Source organism: Balaenoptera physalus (assembly GCF_965194825.1).
Source record: "Balaenoptera physalus genome assembly, chromosome: 14".
NCBI lineage: Eukaryota > Metazoa > Chordata > Mammalia > Artiodactyla > Balaenopteridae > Balaenoptera > Balaenoptera physalus.
In genome coordinates this window covers 8,565,024-8,585,284 of record NC_138893.1, presented here as the reverse complement: position 1 = coordinate 8,585,284, position 20,261 = coordinate 8,565,024, and the positions used below count along the sequence as shown (strand labels likewise).

General features: G+C 38.5%; 1 protein-coding gene across 7 annotated transcripts in view; it reads left to right on the top strand.

The window, feature by feature from the left end:
- Positions 1 to 20,261, top strand: part of RYR2 (ryanodine receptor 2) — a 732,481-nt gene that overhangs the window by 567,753 nt on the left and 144,467 nt on the right. For all 7 annotated transcript variants that reach the window (XM_082425485.1, XM_082425482.1, XM_082425483.1 and 4 more), the window contains 4 exons: positions 8,148 to 8,271; positions 8,830 to 8,945; positions 12,250 to 12,314; positions 14,702 to 14,823. In XM_082425485.1, the coding sequence (XP_082281611.1) occupies positions 8,148 to 8,271; positions 8,830 to 8,945; positions 12,250 to 12,314; positions 14,702 to 14,823 (427 nt within the window). The remainder of the gene's footprint in view (positions 1 to 8,147; positions 8,272 to 8,829; positions 8,946 to 12,249; positions 12,315 to 14,701; positions 14,824 to 20,261) is intronic.

Sequence of the window (20,261 nt, the reverse complement as noted above, 5' to 3'; positions counted from 1 at the left end):
CGGCCTGTAGTTTTCTTATTTTGTGACATCTTTGTCTGGTTTTGGTATCAGGGTGATGGTGGCTTCGTAGAATGAGTTTGGGAGTGTTCCTCCCTCTGCCGTATTTTGCAAGAGTTTGAGAAGGATAGGTGTTAGCTCTTCTCTAAATATTTGATAGAATTCGCCTGTGAAGCCATCTTGCCCTGGGCTTTTGTTTATTGGAAGATTTTTAATCACAGTTTCAATTTCAGTGCTTGTGATTGGTCTGTTTATATTTTCTATTTCTTCCTGTTTCAGTCTCAGAAGGTTGTGCTTTTCTAAGAATTTGTCCGTTTCTTCCAGGTTGTCCATTTTACTGGCATAGAGTTGCTTGTAGTAGTCTCTTAGGATGCTTTGTATTTCTGTGGTGTCTGTTATAACTTCTCCTTTGTCATTTCTAATCCTTTTGATTTGAGTCTTCTTCCTTTTTTTCTTCGTGGGTCTGACTAATGGTTTATCAATTTTGTTTATCTTCTCATAGAACCAGCTTTCAGTTTTATTGATCTTTGCTATTGTTTCCTTCATTTCTTTTTCATTTATTTCTGATTTGATCTTTATGACTTCTTTCCTTATGCTAACTGTGGGGTTTTTTTGTTCTTCTTTCTCTAATTGCTTTAGGTGTATGGTTAGGTTGTTTAGTTGAGACTTTCTTGTATCTTGAGGTAGGATTGTATTGCTATAAACTTCCCTCTTAGAATTGCTTTTGCTGCATCCCATAGGTTTTGGGTCATCTTGTTTTCATTGTCATTTGTTTCTAGGTATTTTTTTATTTCCTCTTTGATTTCTTCAGTGATCTCTTGGTTATTTAGTAGTATATTGTTTAGCCTCCATGTGTTTGTATTTTTACAGTTTTTTTCCTGTAACTGATATCTAGTCTCATAGCGTTGTGTTCAGGAAAGATACTTGATACGATTTCAATTTTCTTAAATTTACCAAGGCTTGATTTGTGACCCAAGATGTGACCTATCCCATAGAATGTTCCATGAGCCCTTGAGAAGAAAGTGCATTCTGTTGTTTTTGGATGGAATGTCCTATAAATATCAGTTAAGTCCATATTGTTTAATGTGTCATTTAAAGCTTGTGTTTCCTTATTTATTTTCATTTTGGATGATCTGTCCATTGGTGAAAGTGGGGTGTTAAAGTCCCCTACTATGATTGTGTTACTGTCAATTTCCCCTTTTATGGCTGTTAGCATTTGCCTTATGTATTGACGTGCTCCTATGTTGGGTGCGTAAATATTTACAATTGTTATATCTTTTTCTTGTATTGATCCCTTGATCATTATGTAGTGTCCTTCTTTGTCTCTTGTAATAGTCTTTATTTTAAAGTCTATTTTGTCTGATACAAGAATTGCTACTCCAGCTTTCTTTTGATTTCCATTTGCGTGGACTATCTTTTTCCATTCCCTCCCTTTCAGTCTGTATGTGTCCCTAGGTCTGAAATGGGTCTCTTTTAGACAGCATATGTACAGGTCTTGTTTTTGTATCTATTCAGCCAGTCTATGTGTTTTGGTTGGAGCATTTATCCATTTGCATTTAATGTAATTATTGATATGTATGTTCCTATTACCATTTTCTTAATTGTTTTGGGTTTGTTATTTTAGGTCTTTTCCTTCTCTTGTGTTTCCTGCCTAGAGAAGTTCCTTTAGCATTTGTTGAAAAGCTGGTTTGGTGGTGCTGAATTCTCTTAGCTTTTGCTTGTCTGTAAAGGTTTTAATTTCTCTGTCGAGTCTGAATGAGATCCTTGCTGGGTAGAATAATCTTGGTTGTAGGTTTTTCCCTTTCCTCACTTTAAATATGTCCTGCCACTCCCTTTTGGCTTGCAGAGTTTCTGCTGAAAGATCAGCCGTTAACCTTATGGGGATTCCCTTGTATGTTATTTGTTACTTTTCCCTTGCTGCTTTTAATATTTTTTCTTTGTATTTAATTTTTGATAGTTTGATTAATATGTGTCTTGGCATGTTTCTTTTTGGGTTTATCCTGTATGGGACTCTCTGTGCTTCCTGGGCTTAATTGACTATTTCCTTTCCCATGTTAGGGAATTTTTCAACTATAATCTCTTCAAATATTTTCTCAGACCCTTTCTTTTTCTCTTCTTCTTCTGGGACCCCTATAAATCATATGTTGGTGTGTTTAATGTTGTCCCAGAGGTCTCTGAGACTGTCTTCAATTCTTTTCATTCTTTTTCTTTATTCTGCTCCCTGGGAGTTATTTCCACCATTTTATCTTCCAGCTCACTTATCCGTTCTTCTGCCTCGGTTATTCTGTTATTGATTCCTTCTAGAGTATTTTTAATTTCAGTAGTTGTGTTGTTCATCACCGTTTGTTTGCTCTTTAGTTCTTCTAGATCCTTGTTAAATGTTTCTTGTATTTTCTCCATTCTATTTCTGAGTTTTTGGATCATCTTTACTGTCATTACTCTGAATTCTTTTTCAGGTAGGTTGCCTGTTTTGTCTTCATTTATTTGGCCTTGTAGGTTTTTACCTTGCTCCTTTGTAACATATTTTTCGTTTCGTTTCCTTTATTTATTTATTTTTTTGATGGGTGGTGCTGTATTCCTGTCTTACTGGTTGTTTGGCCTGAGACATCCAGCACTGGAGTTTGCAGGCAGTTAGATGGAGCCGGGTCTTGGTGCTGAGATGAGGACTTCCAGGAGGCCTCACTCTGATTGATATTCCCTGGGGTCTGAGGTTCTCTGTTAGTCCAGCGGTTTGGACTCGGAGCTCCCACCACTGGAGCTTGGGCCCAACCTCTGGCCTGGGAACCAAGATCCCACAAGCTTTGTGGTGTGGTTAAAAAAAAAAAAAAAAACAGAAAAGGAAGAAAGAAAGAAAAAAAGGAGCAGTACAATATCAAAGAATAAAAAACAAAATAAAATTAGGAAGATAAAAAATATATTAGGAAAAATAAAACTATAATTGGAACAACTGCAGCAAGGTAAAATAAAACCACAACAGAAAAATAACAGCTGGGGGGGGGGGCGGCAACACACCAAAAGGAGAGATCACTAACAAAGTATAAAGAATAAAATAAAATTAGAAAAATAAAAGATTTATTAGGAAAAATAAAAATATAAAAGAATCAACAACAGTGAATCAACCAAGTAAAGCAGAACCCCAATCTGAAAGAGGAAAAAAACAAAAAAGCCTTGGCTATAGGGACGTGGTTTAGGTGGGGGGTGGAACTTAGGCAGGGGCGGGGTTTAGGGTGGAGTGGGACCTAGGCGGGTGGGGGGGTGACATTTCAGTGTGGGGCGGGGCCTAGACAGGGTGTCCTTCAAGTGTGGGGCAGGGCCTCTGCTTAGGACCTGCATGGAAGGGGAGAGGCAGCACGTGGAAAGGAGGACCTCCGGAGTGTGGAGTTCCGGGGTTTGGAGGTAGGGCCCTGGGTGAGGGTGTGTGGGTGGGATTTAGGCCCAGCACATTGGAGGGGGTCTCTGCGTGTAGAGGTGGGGCCCTGGGTGGGGGTGTAGGGGCGGGGCTTGGGTTCTGCACGGCAGAAGGGAGGCTCCAAGGGCAGAGGATTAGGACCAGGAGCCCAACACGTTCCCTGGTGCCTGAGTGGACAGGGAAAGCGCTGGCCCCATTCCCCTCCATTCCTTCGTGCCCTGCCCCCACCGTCTCCCCCAGGGTCTCCCCCGTCGCCGCTGGACCCCTAACCGTGGGTGGGTCCGCTGGGTGTAGGCACTCCTCCCCTCCCCCAGCCACCCCTCAGGGGTGCCGGTCCTGGAGGTCTGGCCTTTGCTTTTGATCCCCCTTCCCTCCCTCCCTCTCCCTCAGGACCCACGCGGCTGGAGGGGGCCTTGGTGGGCAGAGGGTCAGGCCCGGGATCTCAGTAGGTTCCTGGGGGTCCAAGTGGGCAGGGGAAACCTGGCCATGCTCCCTTTTGATCCTCTGCCCTCCCAGTGGTTCCCCAATTTCCCCCTTCGGGCCTGGGATCCCTTCCCCTCCCCCAGCCACCCCTCAGGAGCGCTAGTCCCCTGCCGCCACTTCTCCTCCTCCTTCACTCCCCCCGACGCCCCACGTCCTACCCGGTCGCTGGGGGTTCCTTCCGTCCCCTCAGGTGTCCGTGGTCCCCCACCGGTGCCTGAGGTGCCCTAGTTGTGAGGAGATGTGAATTCCGCATCCTCCTCGTATGCCATCTTGACTCCGCCCCCTTACATTCTTTTGCTTGCTCTTTTCTGCTGTTTTTGTTAAATACTAAAACAACCTAGTATTCTCTTAGTCGTTTCTCAAATCTTTTCTTAGTTTATTGAGAAAATTATATTTCTTAATATAAATATATGTTTGCATAAATATTTTTTCAGTTTAATGCGTCTGATGATCTCTTTCATTGTTATTTATTCAGCATTAGCTGAATAAATCAGCAGCATTAGCTTTAGATTATACACATATTGTTTATAATGTGTGTGTATGTGTTTTCTTTAATTACTTCCTATGTGGGTCTCTTTCCCCCAGTGAGAATATAGTTCAGGTTCAGGGCCACAATTTTGATTACTTTTGTCATCTTTATTGTACAGTTCTGGACACCAGGAAGCTCTCTATTTCTTATTTATTGCTACAGCTAAGAATAGAGAAGGAGATCATTTTGGGAGGTGAAGATATTTCATAATGAAAGGAATAGCTGTGATATTGGAGGGTGGTACCAGGCACCAAGCACTAGGAAACCGAGTAAAACAAATTAGAATTGGGCATAGAAATGAACAAAAAGGATTCCATATACCAAAATTGCCTATTCAAGAATTTGACTCAGGACTAGACTCGTTTTTGTAGAAACATTCCATACATGTTTGTAAAATGAATGATCAGTTGTTTGATTGGCTGACGGATGGAAGGATGGATGGATAACTGAGTTACAGAGTCATAGAATTTTCACTTAGTGAAGGAGTATTGTCCACATAACTAGATAACAGAATTACTATTTGTTCCATGAGCAGATTACGTGAAAAAAATTCAGTTTTGTTTTCTAAGTATGTTTCAATCACTATGGTTTGGTTACAACTAAAAGTAATAAGCAGCTATCTTAGTACTCACTTCTAATAAGTATGCTAGAAAATCATCATCCTTTAATTTCTGGGCCAGCCAGTAGGTGTCCTACAGTCAGTGTTTTCTTTGAAGCACTTCACTCATAAATGAGGCACCTGTATCTCTGCATCCAGCTTGTATTGGTCCAAATTCATACTGTGTAGGGTGGAGACAAGCATAGTTGCAGCAAAGGCTAAAAGGGGAGGTGGTGAAATTAGTATCCTTACCCCATGAAGGCTACCCTTTCAAAGGAGAAAGTGAGTTTTTTGGCACTAAAACAGCAGGCCAATAGGAAAGGTATTGAAATATATAACACTGGATCTTGGCTTTTAAGTTATTGGGGCTAAAGGAAGGAGAAATGATTCTTGGAACCAGAGAGGCTTGAGACTGTGGACAGTTTTAGGACAGAAACTACAGGTGTCTTTTCTCCAATGTGTTCCCTTTCCTGGGGACTTTGACAGCCAACTTGTGTCCTGACAACTCTGCTTCTGCTTCCAAGAAGATGTGGGTGGGAGTGTGGGAGAGGCCTGTCACCTACTGCATGTCTTGGTACCTATGGGGTGTGTGTGTGTGTGTGTGTGTGTGTTTGAGAGAGAGAGACATTGAAAAACAATAGGAAAGAGACAGAGAAACAGCAGGAGAGAAGAGAGAAGCCAGGAAGTCAGGAATAAGGAAATGACTTGAAATAGCCATTTAGTCATTTAGACACCTGGACAGCTAAGAGAGTCAGTGCCAAACCTGCCCACTTTTGTTTCAGCCCATCCAGGGCTCAGGGCTCTTTTATCATCCGTACATCTATGTGCAGAAGTTGAATCTGCTTTAGAAAAACCGGGAGAAAATTTCCTCTTTTGCTCACCCAGGTTGTCTGTTCCTCAGTGCCCTCCCAATCTGCTTTAAGAAGCTAGCAGAGTTCGGGGGAAATCAGGCAGTTTAAGGAATATGTCATGAATAGAAAAAAGGAGTGAGAGTCCAAGAAATATTATCCATGCTCCCCAATTAGTGAAAAATGTAAAGAACTAGCATTTCTTTTTATCCTTCTGTCCCCACTACCACATATTTTGGGCTGCAATGATCTGCCACTAAGCCAAGGACAGTGCTGGTATCAAACAATTTTGACCCTTTAGCATGAATGAGTACACAAGGCAGACAGTATGTTTGAGGCAGAGTCCTAGGAATTCCTGCGTATTTATTCACCTCTCAGGTTTAGCTAGTTTCTTTACCTCCCTTCCACATAATATCTATACTCATGTTATAAGTAGGCAAGATCAAGGTAGTCACACTGCCATTAGCTAAGTGTCACAGCAAAGGACATAATTTCCAGTCTGTTGGCTGCCTTCAAAGAACCCACCCTATCTAGTTCTGAAGGGTTTTAGAGTCAGAGCGTACTTTGTGTTCTGAGGATTTTTAAAATTTAGGCTTTATTCATTCTCTCTCTCTCTTTCTCTCTTTCCCTCTTTCCCTCTTTTCCTCTTCCCCACCGCCCTTGCCCCTCACCCTTCCCAAAGTAACCTATTCGTGTCTGACCTCCCCCCACAGATCATTGTGGATTACAAATTAAGTTGCCAATGTCTCTAGGAATAAAAGACTACATGCAATAGTGGAATTTCTAAATAGGTTATGATTGCAGCATGATTAAATTAAATGCTTTATAAATTTTTGCATAAAATATGCCGTTAAATTCTATCTGGGATTATGATAGAAGTTAAATTTGTTCTCAGTGGGCTTAGTAGTTGATTCTGTATCCTTCTTGCTGGCCACAAAATGTTTCTTAGTATCACATGAGAATTGTATTCTACTGACAAGTGTATTATATTACATTAATAATTGTATCATACCGTAAAATTACTGATGGCTTCTTAATATGCTTCGTGTTAACGTGGTAGTTCCTGACTCTCCCTTTGCATTTGTGGTGTATAGTGTCACCTAATGGTCAGAAGGTTCAGTGCGTGATTGCATTTCTGTAGATGGCGCGCTCAGTCAAAGCAAGCTCTAGGAAAGCATGGCATTTTCTCCTTTGTCTTTTTGTCTGCTTATTTCTTGTGTGGGACCGATTCAACATTTATGATTGTTTGGGGAGCTCCTGGCTTAACCCCATTGGACAGGGATTTAATAGTCTCTATGTTGTCATCATAATTCAAACAAAATAGTTATTTTTTTCTGGTGTTCCCTTAGCGGTTGTATTTCAAGGAATTTCAGCATCCCGCATAAAATATATTCCTATATGTGTTTCGTAACTTTAAATTTGGGACATACTATGCTATTCATTTTGCTGCTGCTTTAATAGCATTCCCTGTATCAGATCTTAATATCTGGAATTACCAGTGCATTTTTTGAAATTTTTATAATTTTTACAAAACTTTTTATAAAATTTATAATTTTATAAATTGTTTTCTTTTTATCAGTTTTTTTAAGTTTAAATGCTTCCCAGAATTTTCAAATCTAAAAGAATGCTTTTAGTATTTCTTACCAGAAGAGGTATACTGGAAATCTAGGTTCTTGCCAAAATTCTTAATCAAGTACGTATGTTACTTTTATTAGATATTTAAGAGCAATCAACTTGTACCTGCAGTCTAAGTATGGGTTTTGTATATTTAGAAAGATGTGACCATAAAGTACTCTCTGATTTGGGAGGCATAGTAAAAATTCCATATTTAAGACATTGTTTTCTCTTCTCTCTGTGCGGTGACAAAAGAAGCATATTGCTTGAAACATGCCTTGTAATTTTACTGGATCCAGCTGTGCATGTTTTGGTGCATAAATGCACTCTGCATTTGGAATTCCAGTGGAGAGGAGAACACAGCTTCTTTTCCTTTCTTAATGTGATTGCAGATGTCATTGGCATTTGAAATTACAAATGCCTGTATGTTCATGTTTTAATTGCCTCTTAGAAGGTATATGCACAGTCTTTTTTGAACAAGTTTCCTAAATTAATTGGAGCATTAAAGGCACTAGAGAGGGAAGAGCCTTATATGAGTCCTATATATCCGGTGTATAAGTGGAGGACACCAGAAGTTCTGTAGTGCAGTCCTATTATACATGCAACCATATCTCATTTCACGTTATTTTCTAATTACTATGCTGTGTTCTTGTCTTGACGTCCTCTTAGGAGGTGGGAACCATCCCCTGCTGGTACCCTATGATACACTGACGGCCAAAGAGAAAGCCAAGGATAGGGAAAAAGCACAGGACATCCTCAAGTTCCTGCAGATCAATGGCTATGCTGTATCCAGGTAAAAGCACACCTTCTCCAGTTACACATTCTCGTTGTAAGACTGAATATTTAAATATCCCTATCAGATTTAAGGCTGAAAATGAACTCAGTGATCTCTTTAAATCTTAGAGCTACTGTTTAGTATGTTCAAAATATACGTGTCAGAAACATTAATGCCCTTAGCTGTTGTGCCACATGATTGAGTTCCTTACACTTCTTATGTTAAGTCCCCATCCATCATTTAGGCAAAATCCCTAGGCAAAAATGACACTCTATTTTTCTAAACGCAACATTTTATTACATAGTAATAGTTATTTAGTACAGTTTTATATCAGGTGCAAAGTATTTTTTATAAATTAAATCTTTTTTTGTTTTTAGCTACAAGAATATTAGCTAACCTTGCAAATTTATCTGTATCTGTGTGTGTGTGTATATACACATCTGTATATTGCTATATGTAAAATGTTAAATATACTTCTCTATGTATAGGTATTTAACAAAATATATTTCGTTTTTACCTTACCTTCTAACAGTCTTTGTAGATGTTGGTTTCCATCTTTCCTTTTTGCTGTTCTAGAGGATTCAAGGACCTGGAATTGGACACACCTTCTATTGAGAAACGATTTGCCTATAGTTTCCTTCAGCAACTCATTCGCTATGTGGACGAAGCCCACCAGTATATCCTGGAGTTTGGTAGGTACCACAGTCCTATTACTAACGGCCCAGTTTTTGTTATTCTTAACATTTACAACATCAGGAGATAGAACAGCATAGACCACTGGGATGCTTGTGGTCTGCTCCCGGATGGTATAAACACTTTCTATCCATCGTAATACTAATTTGAGTCTAAAAGTCAATAGGCAAACTCATTTTTAAGGATGGGTAAATTTTGAGAACTTAAAAAAAATCTAACATGTAATACTTTTCTCCTTAAAATGTTTATTGGCATTGATTTTTCATTTTGAAAGATACCTTGGATGGACATCAGATTTTAAGGTACACTTAAATCTTTCCTTATGAAATTAATTTCTCTGCTCTTAAAAAAAACTAAACTAAAACCCTATGGATTCTCCAAATTTCTAGACAATGTAAAGGCCTTGAGTTTAGCCTTTGCAGGGTTACACATTTATATTAGAGTATCTGCAATACAGAATACTTGATTATTCTGTTAGAGTAAAAGGAAAGACCTCTTCCCCATCTGGCTCAGTGCCATTTAAGTACAAAAAGAACTCCTTATTTTAAATCTAAGATTCAGAACAGATCATCAAGACACCCTCCTATCACTTCTCTTATTTTGTGTTTGTCCTCAGCATTGTTGAATTAAAATTCACATTGTCAATTACTCACCTTTGTGTCAGATCCCCTTCCAGCCACTGGTTGGTATTAGGATATGAAGAAGTAGAGTTTGGTCCTTTTTGAAAGGCAGTGTGCTGTGCTGGTGGTGATCCTCTTATTTTCTTTTCCAGTTTTAAGGTTCTCTTTCTGTTTTGTTTTCGTTTTTTAACCCTCATTCTTTCTGTTTTCAGCCCCTTTCCTTGGGGCCCATAGTCCTAGATCCCTTAACGATACATCAGCAACAAACCCCTCCTAACCAAGGGCTCTTTTTGCTGCTGTTTTCTTAGGATTTATATTAGTTTTCAGTACAGCATCAGATTAAAGTTTATAGAAATTCGAGCTCTGGTATTTTCTTGTTCCTGGCCCCTGGATCCCAAATGTGATTCGAGATTTTCTACTTGAGCATTGTTCTCTTAAAGAACCTCCCTCTTTTTCCATCTGCCTCTTTAGCTACAGTACAAATGCTATATTTTTGCTCTCTTAACCATCTTTTTCATGAAGGCCAGTTACACAAACTAATCTATAATATGCAGTCTCTTTGTAACTCATCCAACAATATATTTTTAAAATATGATAGTCATCTTGACTAGTAGCCAAATTAGTCTGAATGAAATTTGACCAAAGAACAAGCATGAGGCCATGGTGAACTTTTGAAGCTTTTATGCACAAAGTTAAGTGTTGACATTTCTAATCCACATTTAAAAGTATCTGTATGTGTAGCAGCTCTGGGATCCAGCCTTCATTTTTGACAAGAGAGAGGAGAAGAGGGAATAAAGAGTGATCATTTGGAAAGGGAATAAGAAAAGTTTTTGCTTATGTATGGGTAGCAGAAACAGAACTTTGAAGGGTAAAATGTGTTTAGGCTTTGCTTTACTCACATTATATTCAAGTTTCTGAATAAACCTCCTAAGACAGCGTTTGTGTATGAAGAGTGGTGAGAAGCTAACTAAAGCTAACTACAGGGCAGATTCACCCACTTCACACATTTCTTTCTTTCTATAGGATAGAGAAGGTCTTACGAACAGAATTCTGGGGAGAAATAAAGTTAGATTAATATAGAGCCCAACAAAATTAGTTTTTTTTTTTTTACAATTGCTGCTGTTACCTGTTCCTTTTTCAGGTGGTTTTGGCAAGGCAAATTATGTACAAGAACTCTGTCAAGAGGAGAAGCAGAGTTGAGATTGTCTACACAATCATATGTTTTCATTTTCATTTTTCATTATTACTAAAAACCAAAATTTCTCTAATACCTTCTTTTATCTTTCACTTTATTGCCTTTGCAACACATCTTTAATATATTCATTCTTAAACATAGACTCATGGTGATGGTAAGAATATGCCTATGCCTTTTTTGAATTTTTGTATTACATCACAGATCATACTCTCTCCAAATCTTTTCACATTTTCTACAGAGGCATTTTTGTTAAAATATATAGTGAAAGGAAAGATATTTCCTGTTTAGTTCTTTGCAATATTAGCAGATTTAGGTAGATACAAATTTCTGTCTTAATAACATTTATATGAGAAGGCCCCTTAGGTGGATCCAGCCATTCAGCATAATATGCTTGAGAGAGATTTAGTGCAAAAGTGATTTAAAAGAAATTGAAATTCGCAAGCATTGGAAAGCCATTATTTTCTTTTACTTATTCATGGGAAGAGCACTGTCTGATTTTACAAAGTATTACCTAAGTTCTCTAAAAATTATCCTGAATTTATGCTTAAGATTTAATAAAGCGTATTTCAAATTGTTTTTATTTCTATGTGCAAAAGAACTTTTTCAAGCAAAACTCAGTTTGATTCTTATAAAATATGGAAGCTCTACTTACAGATTTTACTGAAACCTTATATCCAGTTCTGAAATTCTTAGCTCTCCAATCTGTTCTGCATTGCATCGTGGTTATTATAGTTTATTACTACCTCTTCTATATGCATGAAACCTCCTTTGTATGCATGAGGGAGGTAGGAAAGGCCACCTTCTAAGCTGAACGCATTCGGTCAATCAGTTCTTAACCTTGAACTCATTTTCTACACCATGGGGGAAATTCAGGGCTTTTTGCTTCGCTTATGGAAATTATCTTTTGACACCGGTGAACTTTTTTATTCTTTAGCAGAATGTTAATTTTCCAACCTAGTATTACAGCTGTGGTCCTCCGCCTCATTACAGGCACTGGCTTCCTGAAATTTTTCCATTGGTATATTAATATTAAAGGCTGTAACTTGCAGTCACACCGAAAAGTCACTATCTTTATTTAGAGGTCCGTGTTAAAAATCTAACAAATTATGTTTACTTATTTTCCACTCACTTTTCTCACCCCAGGGAGCTTCTTTCTTACTGAAAGAGAATGTGGGATTTTACTGCTAAAAATGTGGGATTTTTACTTTATTCCAGTTTCCTCCCTACATGTCAGTCAGATCTCAGAGCTATACCAGTATGTTTGTGCTCGTAACCACATGTATGGGCTGTCTCAAGAGCTTTTTTATTTTGATTTGGGTATGTTTTTAATCTTTTTTTAAATTACACGGCTGAAGTTAGCCTTTATATTTGTGTATTCAGTTTACTGGGGTAACGCATTTAGCAATGTGTTCTAAACTTAGCACTTGGGGTGAATATCTTGCAGTGTTTGAAGTGCAACGTGTACCTAAAAACTCTTCATGTCTACAGATGGTGGCAGCAGAAGCAAAGGAGAACATTTCCCTTATGAACAAGAAATCAAGTTCTTTGCTAAAGTACAGTATACAATCTGTCCTGTTTTTCCTTCAATATGTTTGTTTACCAAATGTACTCTTTAGATCGTTGCCTCTTTGTGGAATGCACTTGTCTACAAATGTGAATTCTACTCTAAGTAGATATGCTGTGGCATGAAAATAACTGCATGAATCATGTGGGATAAATGTGCTCCCAGCACCTTTGGTCATGCTTTAACTCGCTCTGCTCTCCGTACGGTATTTCTCAAATGACTTTGTTCTCTGTGAAGTCTGACTCAAAGTTCTCTTTTTTGGCTTTATCATATGACATAAAGGAGAAACATCTGTTTCCTAACATTTGAATATTGTTCTGATTTAAAATTTTTAGATGAATATTTCTTTGTTAAAGAGGAAAAGCATGAGTTAATTTATCAGTGGGTGCGTTATAAGAACCTATACTATAGAATCCTTATTGTGGGACCTGAATCCTACTCAGAAGAGGAAAACTGAGGCTCAGAGAGGATCAGTTGTTCATATTTAGAGTATATCCCATGATTTTTATTTATTCCTTTTAATACGAATTCATCAGGAATTTGCTGTGTGCACATTCCAGCCAGTACGGGAAGGGATGAAGAGTTGCAGAGTGTCCACACTGGGTCCCTTCACGTCCTCAGTGTTTACTCTGAGCCTAGTCTGTGCCATGCATTGAATTATGTCCTGGAGATTCACTATCACAAAGACAGAATGCCCTTGGGAAGCTTTCCTATTTACAATATGTTTTCGTTAACCTGAAGACCTAATGATTTCCGTCCGTTTCCTCTCAAAGTACTTGCATTTGGTGGTTATAGGTCATTTACAAAGTGACATGTTACTTTGATTGATTAATATTTGGTTTCTATTATATGTTTTCAGAATTGTACCCTTTACTGTAAGGGAGATTTCCCTTGTCTTTTCTTTCTACTCAGTATTGCACCCAAAATCTGTATCAGTCCTCTGCAGTCTGTCTTGGGCTGCACATTGCTGGTTATCTGTTCTGCTAGGATGTAATCGCCCTTGAGAACCAGTGATCAGAAGTGCCGTATTCATGGCCTCTAATCACACTTTAAAATACATTCTTGTATTTCATTGCCTGTGCACTCAGCGCCCCTAGTGATTTTGTTTGCAGATGCATGCCTAATGTGGCTTAATTTCTACTAAGTCTGTGATTCATTCATTCACATATTTATTGAGTACCTATTATATGTCAGTCAGTAAGTTCAGGCAGTGTCACCACTTCCTAGGAAGATCACTAAAAGCTTTTGTATTCCTATTATTAAAAAATATACCTACCTTGTAGGGGAAAAAATGTATTTAGACAGGCTTGAGTCTAAATACTGGTAATGCCAGTTATTATTACTTTTTTCATTTATTTATTCAACAAATATTTATCTAGTGCTTGCTACAGGCTTGCAACAAGGTCCTAAGCGCCGGTGCGTCAGTGGTAAATGAAACAGAACAAGCAGTAGTCATAGAGGCCAGGAGAGGGCTTTAATGGGAAACAAACCCAGAAATGTTTCTTTCTCTTGTGTGCCTTATAGACTCTTAGGGAGAGAAACTAACCCAAAAATCATACATATAAAATATAAAATTGCAAATGATGTTCAAAGACCAGAGGATACAGGGAGTTTATCTAGTTGACAGGCCTGCGAAGGCTTATCTGATGAAGTGCCACTGCACTGAGGCCTGCAGGAGGAGTGAAATGAGTAGGTTACGGGGTGTGGGGAGAGCATTTCAGACAGAGGGAATGGCAGGTACAAAGCCTGTGGACGGGGGAGGGGGAGGAATTGGCCAACAGCCAGCAGGATTGGAGGGCAGAATTGGGAGGTGGGCTTTGACAGAGGCCAGGTAAGAGCTTTGTGCAGGTAGGTAAGTGGCAATGTGACTTTGAGTAAATCGTTCACTTTCTACATCTCAATTTAATACCTAGAAATCAGGGATGATGGCACCTACCATACAGAGTGGTTACTGGGATACATGAAATGATAGCATATCAGTTACAATCCTCAGATGTAGTAGAGACTCAGTAGAAGGTCACCACTGATTGTTTTTGAACCTTTCAGGCACGGAACCACATGATGTGAAAATATTAAGACTGTTTCATTTTGAGAAAATATTAAGACTAATTTCAAACCACTGAAAATTTGATGTGTTTTTTTATGATTACACACATGCGCACACACACACACACACACACACACACACATAGGGACTGGAGACAGTAGAGTGAAACTTACGAGAGGCATACTTTGAAATGGTGCCGACTGGCATGGCTGTGGGTATTGGGGACTTATTGCATGTGGACAGAACTCTGGCTGCTCTAAAAACTCAGCACTCATTCATCCCCCGGAAGAGTCCACTGTGTAGATCTGTTTTCTTTTCCTTTCTTTCAGGTTGTTCTTCCTTTAATTGATCAGTATTTCAAAAACCATCGTTTATACTTCTTATCTGCAGCAAGCAGACCTCTCTGTTCTGGAGGACATGCATCAAACAAAGAGAAAGAAATGGTGACTAGGTAAACAGCTATAACAAATACAGACTATTGTTTAAGTGTATTTCCTTTTGAGAAAGAGCATCTCAGGTTCCTGAAGTAGGGTCATGCAAAGAGTTCCCACCCATGTTCCCCGGCCCCTGGCCCCTCGGAATCAAACACTATGAGAAGGATGGTTTGGGCAAGTTAGTACATGTGTTCTAGGTGTTGAGTTTTCTTATATTTTACTGCTAAATGTAATGCTGAGTAGAAGGAACAAAATGCCCAATACAGAATCCACAAGTAGAGGCTGGAGATGCATCAGTGTATTAGTATTGTTTGTTAAATGATGCTTTTTAACATTGGATTCCCTAAAATTTATTCAAACCTAATGTTTTTGCTAGCCTGTATTTTTCAGCAGAATCTCATTTTCAGAAATTATAACTTTAAATTTTAAAAAATTATGAGCAATCTTGGGATAAAATGAAGTAAACATATATACTTTTTAAAGTTCTCTGCTCACACCAGTCAAGCCAGCATCCTAGCAATGCTTTCTTATTTCTCTTTAAACCCAAGTATTCTTCGGAGATTTATTTGTGATTCTGCTGGGGATTTCAAGTTTGAGTCTTCAAAATTCTGTCAGAACTTAGTATACATGAGAATCAATTACTGAGAAAATCTTCTTCTGCATTACATTGCACAGGAGTCCAAACCAAGCTTTTAGATTGTATTTGAAAAAAATTTCTGTAAAAATGAGTACCCTGTATAAAGTAGAATACAGGCTTTCCTTGGTCTTGACTCTTTTTAGTTATCTATTGCTGTTTAGCAGTATTATCACAAGTTTAACATCTTAAAAGAATATGCATTTATCATTTCACAGTATCTATGGATCTGTCATCAGCGGCTTGCCTGGGAAACAAACCTCTTTTTTTTTTTTCTTAAGACTTTTTTTTAGAGCAGTTTTAGATTCATAGCATAGACTTGACTTTAATGATATGTTGAATGGCAGTGCAGTATCAGCCTGTTGGACAGGGTGAGATGACATTGAATATAGACTCTCCTCAGAGGGTAAAGAGGAAGTAAGATTCCTGTGGTGCATAGCACTGGGGGTGGGATCTTAAGCTCCTCTCTTTACTCAAATTTATTGTCTAGTTGGTTGTCTACCAACCGATAGGTAGCCAATCATGTGATGTAGGATTGCAGCAGCATTAAAAATGTTTCCAAACTTCTTCAAATAATAAGCTTCCTCTGAAGTTGATAAAATGGATGATAGTTAAAATAACAGAGAATCCATTCTGGTGACTTACTTTGTTTCCACCAACTGTGTTACCAGAAGGAAAGAGAAGGAAGAGCTACTTTCCAAGGTCCAAATAATCCCCTCCCCTTCCCCACTATGGCATGACCTCCTTTCCGCCTTCCCTAGGAGAGAGAGAGACCCATCTCTCCTCATTTCACACGTGCGCTCATCTACACCACTGGCCCTGTGTTCCCCTGTGGGTGGTGAGTGCACACAGTAGCTGGAAAACGCCAGGACACCAAGTTATCGTTAAACACGATGGAACCAATGCTACTGTAAAGTCTCCTAGTCTTTCCTGGCCGGTTAACCTTGTGTAACAGAAACTTTGTTCCTAGAGGGTGTTGTTAATTTAATCACACTCATTAACATAAATCAAAATACAGTTGGAGAATATAGGGAAAAAAATGAAAAAAAATTACGCAAGTTCTGCTCTTTCCCCTCGCCTTTTATTGTGTCTTGTTTTCGCCATTCATTTTTCAGTTTTACTCTAACAACTGTTCACTAACTACAGAAGTAACTAATTCTCCTTCACCAACTATATCCCTCATAGAAGAAATCAGAAGAACATCACGATTCTGTGCTAGCCTCCGTTGATGTAGTTTTGGGGCCTTTAATAACACTGCCCCAGTTTTTAATGATTTCATCTTCAGTTTTTTTCTTCACTTCTTGAAAAGAGGGTTGGTAAGTTTTACTTCTCCCACTAGCACTTCTGAAAAAGGGAATGTATGCCATTAAAATTCCAACACACAGGAATGAGAGACATAACAACAGAAGTAACTGATTTCTTCACAGTACTTTAATGCCAAACATAGGTAGAATGTATCCTCAGAGAGAAAAAAATCAGAGTTGAACAATGAATAAGGTGATGATAAATAAATTATGGTACATGTTGTCCAGTCATTAAAATGATGATGGATACAAATACATGAAAACTTAGGAAAATTATCATTTAAAAAATAAAACATTTGTTCAAATAGTATTGATTTGGATTTTTTAAAAGAACCTAAATTTTTATGTAGAGAAAAGTACTGGTAAGGGATAAATTTAATGTTAATGGTTGTTTTCTTTAGGTAGTGCATTATAGATTTTATATTACTATTTTTATGTGTTTTCCAAGTTTCTAAAATGAAAAAAATCTTACTTTAATAATCATAAAGATATGTTTTAAAACAACCAACATCGCTATCACATTAACAAAAACAAATTAAATAATTTGTTTGGCATGTTGAAATGGAATCACTGAAATTTGTAAATCTCTGATTTCTTACCACTTCAGTTAAATATTACTTCAATGAGTAAAATACATAAAAAATACAATAAAGCACATTTAAAAAAAAAAATCAGCCCTGCTACTGTGAATAAACAAGCATACCTGCATACACATGATGAGCATTGCCATGATCGTTTTAATTTGTGTTTAACAGTTGGGTGTAGCAGTAGTTATGTGGGTCTAAATTAATTTCTCCACAATTAAAACCAGGTTGTTCTCATTAGTTGTTTAGATACCTCCTGGTACTAGATATTAGGTATCGAGCGTTTCCTGTCTAAAGTCAGTATTCTCCTGTCCACAGAGATGAGTTAGATGGGGTATCTGCACTCCAGGAGTATACATGGCAGTGGCGAAGTATATGGGAATAAATATTGTTCCAATAGCAGAAAGCTGAGCGGTGCTATAGGATTCAAAGTAAAGTAAGAACCCCTTAGATGGGTATGGATGGGCTGGAGATTTATGGAAGTCATGACATTCAAAGTTGATCTTAAAAAATATGTAGGTCAGAGATTAAGAAAAAGGTATATTTTTTAGATAACAACGTACAGCATAGAAGCTGGTCATTTAGGAGAAATATAGGTTAGGTAGATTCATGATGGAACACTGTAATTGAGAGTAACTGTCAAAATATCTTTTTTCTTTTTACTTAATTCATTAGCACTAAGAAGCCATTGATGCTTTTTAAATAGAAGAATGAGGACAGTCTGGGAGCTTAAGTAGGACTGATAAGAGTAGCATGTCTGGGAAGCCACGGCAGGCGTTAGGAGCTATGGCAGGGATGCAAGCTGTTGTAACAGAAGTGCTACTTCCAGTAGGTGGTGCTACCCGTGGGTTTGTTCAGCAAGTATTCTGAATGCCCCGCAGGTACCAGGTGCTGTCCTAGGTCTGAGGATAAACACACAGATACAACAGCACAGTTCCCAACTTTAATGGACTTAGAAGTATAGCTGAGGAGACACTTACATATAGAGCTAACCATGAACTATGTTGTGATGTGTGTAAATGAGCCATATATAAAGTGCTGGGAGTGCACAGGAGATGTAAATGCAGAGAGGGGCTGCGTCTGAGAAACACGGAAGAGGGAAAATAAGCATGCCTCGGTAATGAGTCCTATCTCAAGTAGAAAGGAGGAGGCCAACCTGGGGCTGAAGTTTCAGTGCTTAGTGGTTGGAACAATGTTGGTCTCACTAGCAAAAACAAGAAACTTCAGAAGAACTAGTTTTGAGAAGAAGAGTTTAAATTTGGTTAAAGAGGTACGTATGGAAGGATAAAGTACTAACAGGTCATTCAGCTGGAGATCTCCAGCAGAAAGTGGGAGGTAGGTGTTTGGTGTTGGAGAGATCAGGGCAAGAAATGACATATTTGGGGATTATCTATACCCATCTCCTGCTCGAAGCTCTGAAAGCAGATGAAACTAAGGGAGAATCGGAGAGAAGCTGAAAGGTCTGAACCAAAACTTGGAGAATTATTACATTTCCCGGGTTTTCAGAAGTGGATCTTTGAAGAATAGAGAGAACAATTAATTAGAGAGGAAGTGGGAAGTAATACTGTAAAACAGGAACCAGAGTTTCACAGATTTAAGTAGTTAATGATGCCAAGTACTGTGGAGAGCTCTCCAGGATAGAGACTGAAAAGGAGGTTATTAGATTTGCTACTTAGAGGGTATTGAGAACAAGAGAGTGTTTTCAGGAGAGTGATGAGGTGGAAAGCAAACTCACAAGGCAATGAGTCAGGGAGGAAACTGCAGAATGAATTCTTAAGAATGTTAATAATGAAGGGATATAGAGAAAGGGGATAACGGGATTATGGAAATTGTCTTTAGAAAAACTATAGGCCAAAGTTTATAATTATCAAACCTTAGAGTCTGCACAGAAGCTACACGCTGAAAGAGGATGACACAGGAAGGGAGAGAGATAACGATTTGTCTTTTCTTAGGACCTAGCTTTCTGTATATCTGTATTTCTCTCTGGTGGCACATCTGTTACTAATTAGGAACACCTAGCGTTAGGAAGCAGCTGATATCATAATAAGTCATTTTTTTCAGAGAGGGTCTCCAACATAAATGTGCTCAGGATACAGAGCAATTCTGTTTCCTATCACCGCAAAACACCCCGGGTCTAGATTAAAACATAATTCTAGTATTATAAATTTGTAATTCAAATTCATAGGTTAAAAACGTAATCCTAGTATTATAAATTCAACATCATTGCAGCATGTTTCACTCTGGGTACTAGAGAGTGTCAGCGAGTAAGAGGTAAAAGATGTCGCTTAAAATAGACTAGATTCCAAGAACCCAAAATGTGTACAATTCTAAGATGTAATCACTCTCCTTACATGGAGACAGATCCTTGTTAACACACAGAAAGCTCAGTGAATGAGGGCACCTGGAGAAAGTTGCTTTTGTTTTATTGTCTTTGTTCATTTCAGTTATAGCCTAAAGATAAATAATGCCGCTCGGGGGTGGGGGGGGTGGGGGGGGTGGCTAATGTCTAATCTTATGTCTAACATCTACTTGAATAGATCATTGTTTGAAAAAAATTTAGCACTGATAAGAGATTTCCCAAGACCTCGAAGTCACTTAAGCACTTGTGGATGAATGTTTTCTTGAAAAAGCTACCCCATGCCCTATATAATTAATTTTCACCAATACGTTATTTCACATTGTTACTGAAGTGAGAGATGATGGCCAAAACCTACTGTAATAAAAGTGGTCCACATCACAAAGGTGATCCTGACTCCTTTCTCCCATTCTGCCACGAGCAGTTGCCATCATTGTATTCCATGGCATAGAGCCTGTCTCCCCAGTCCTGACGAGTGTACATCTGCACACTGCTGGTGATGGGAAAGCTTTGCAAGAGAGGATGGGGCAGTGAGGACATAGCTGTTATCATGATTGGGAAAATCAAGCTGAGTGTG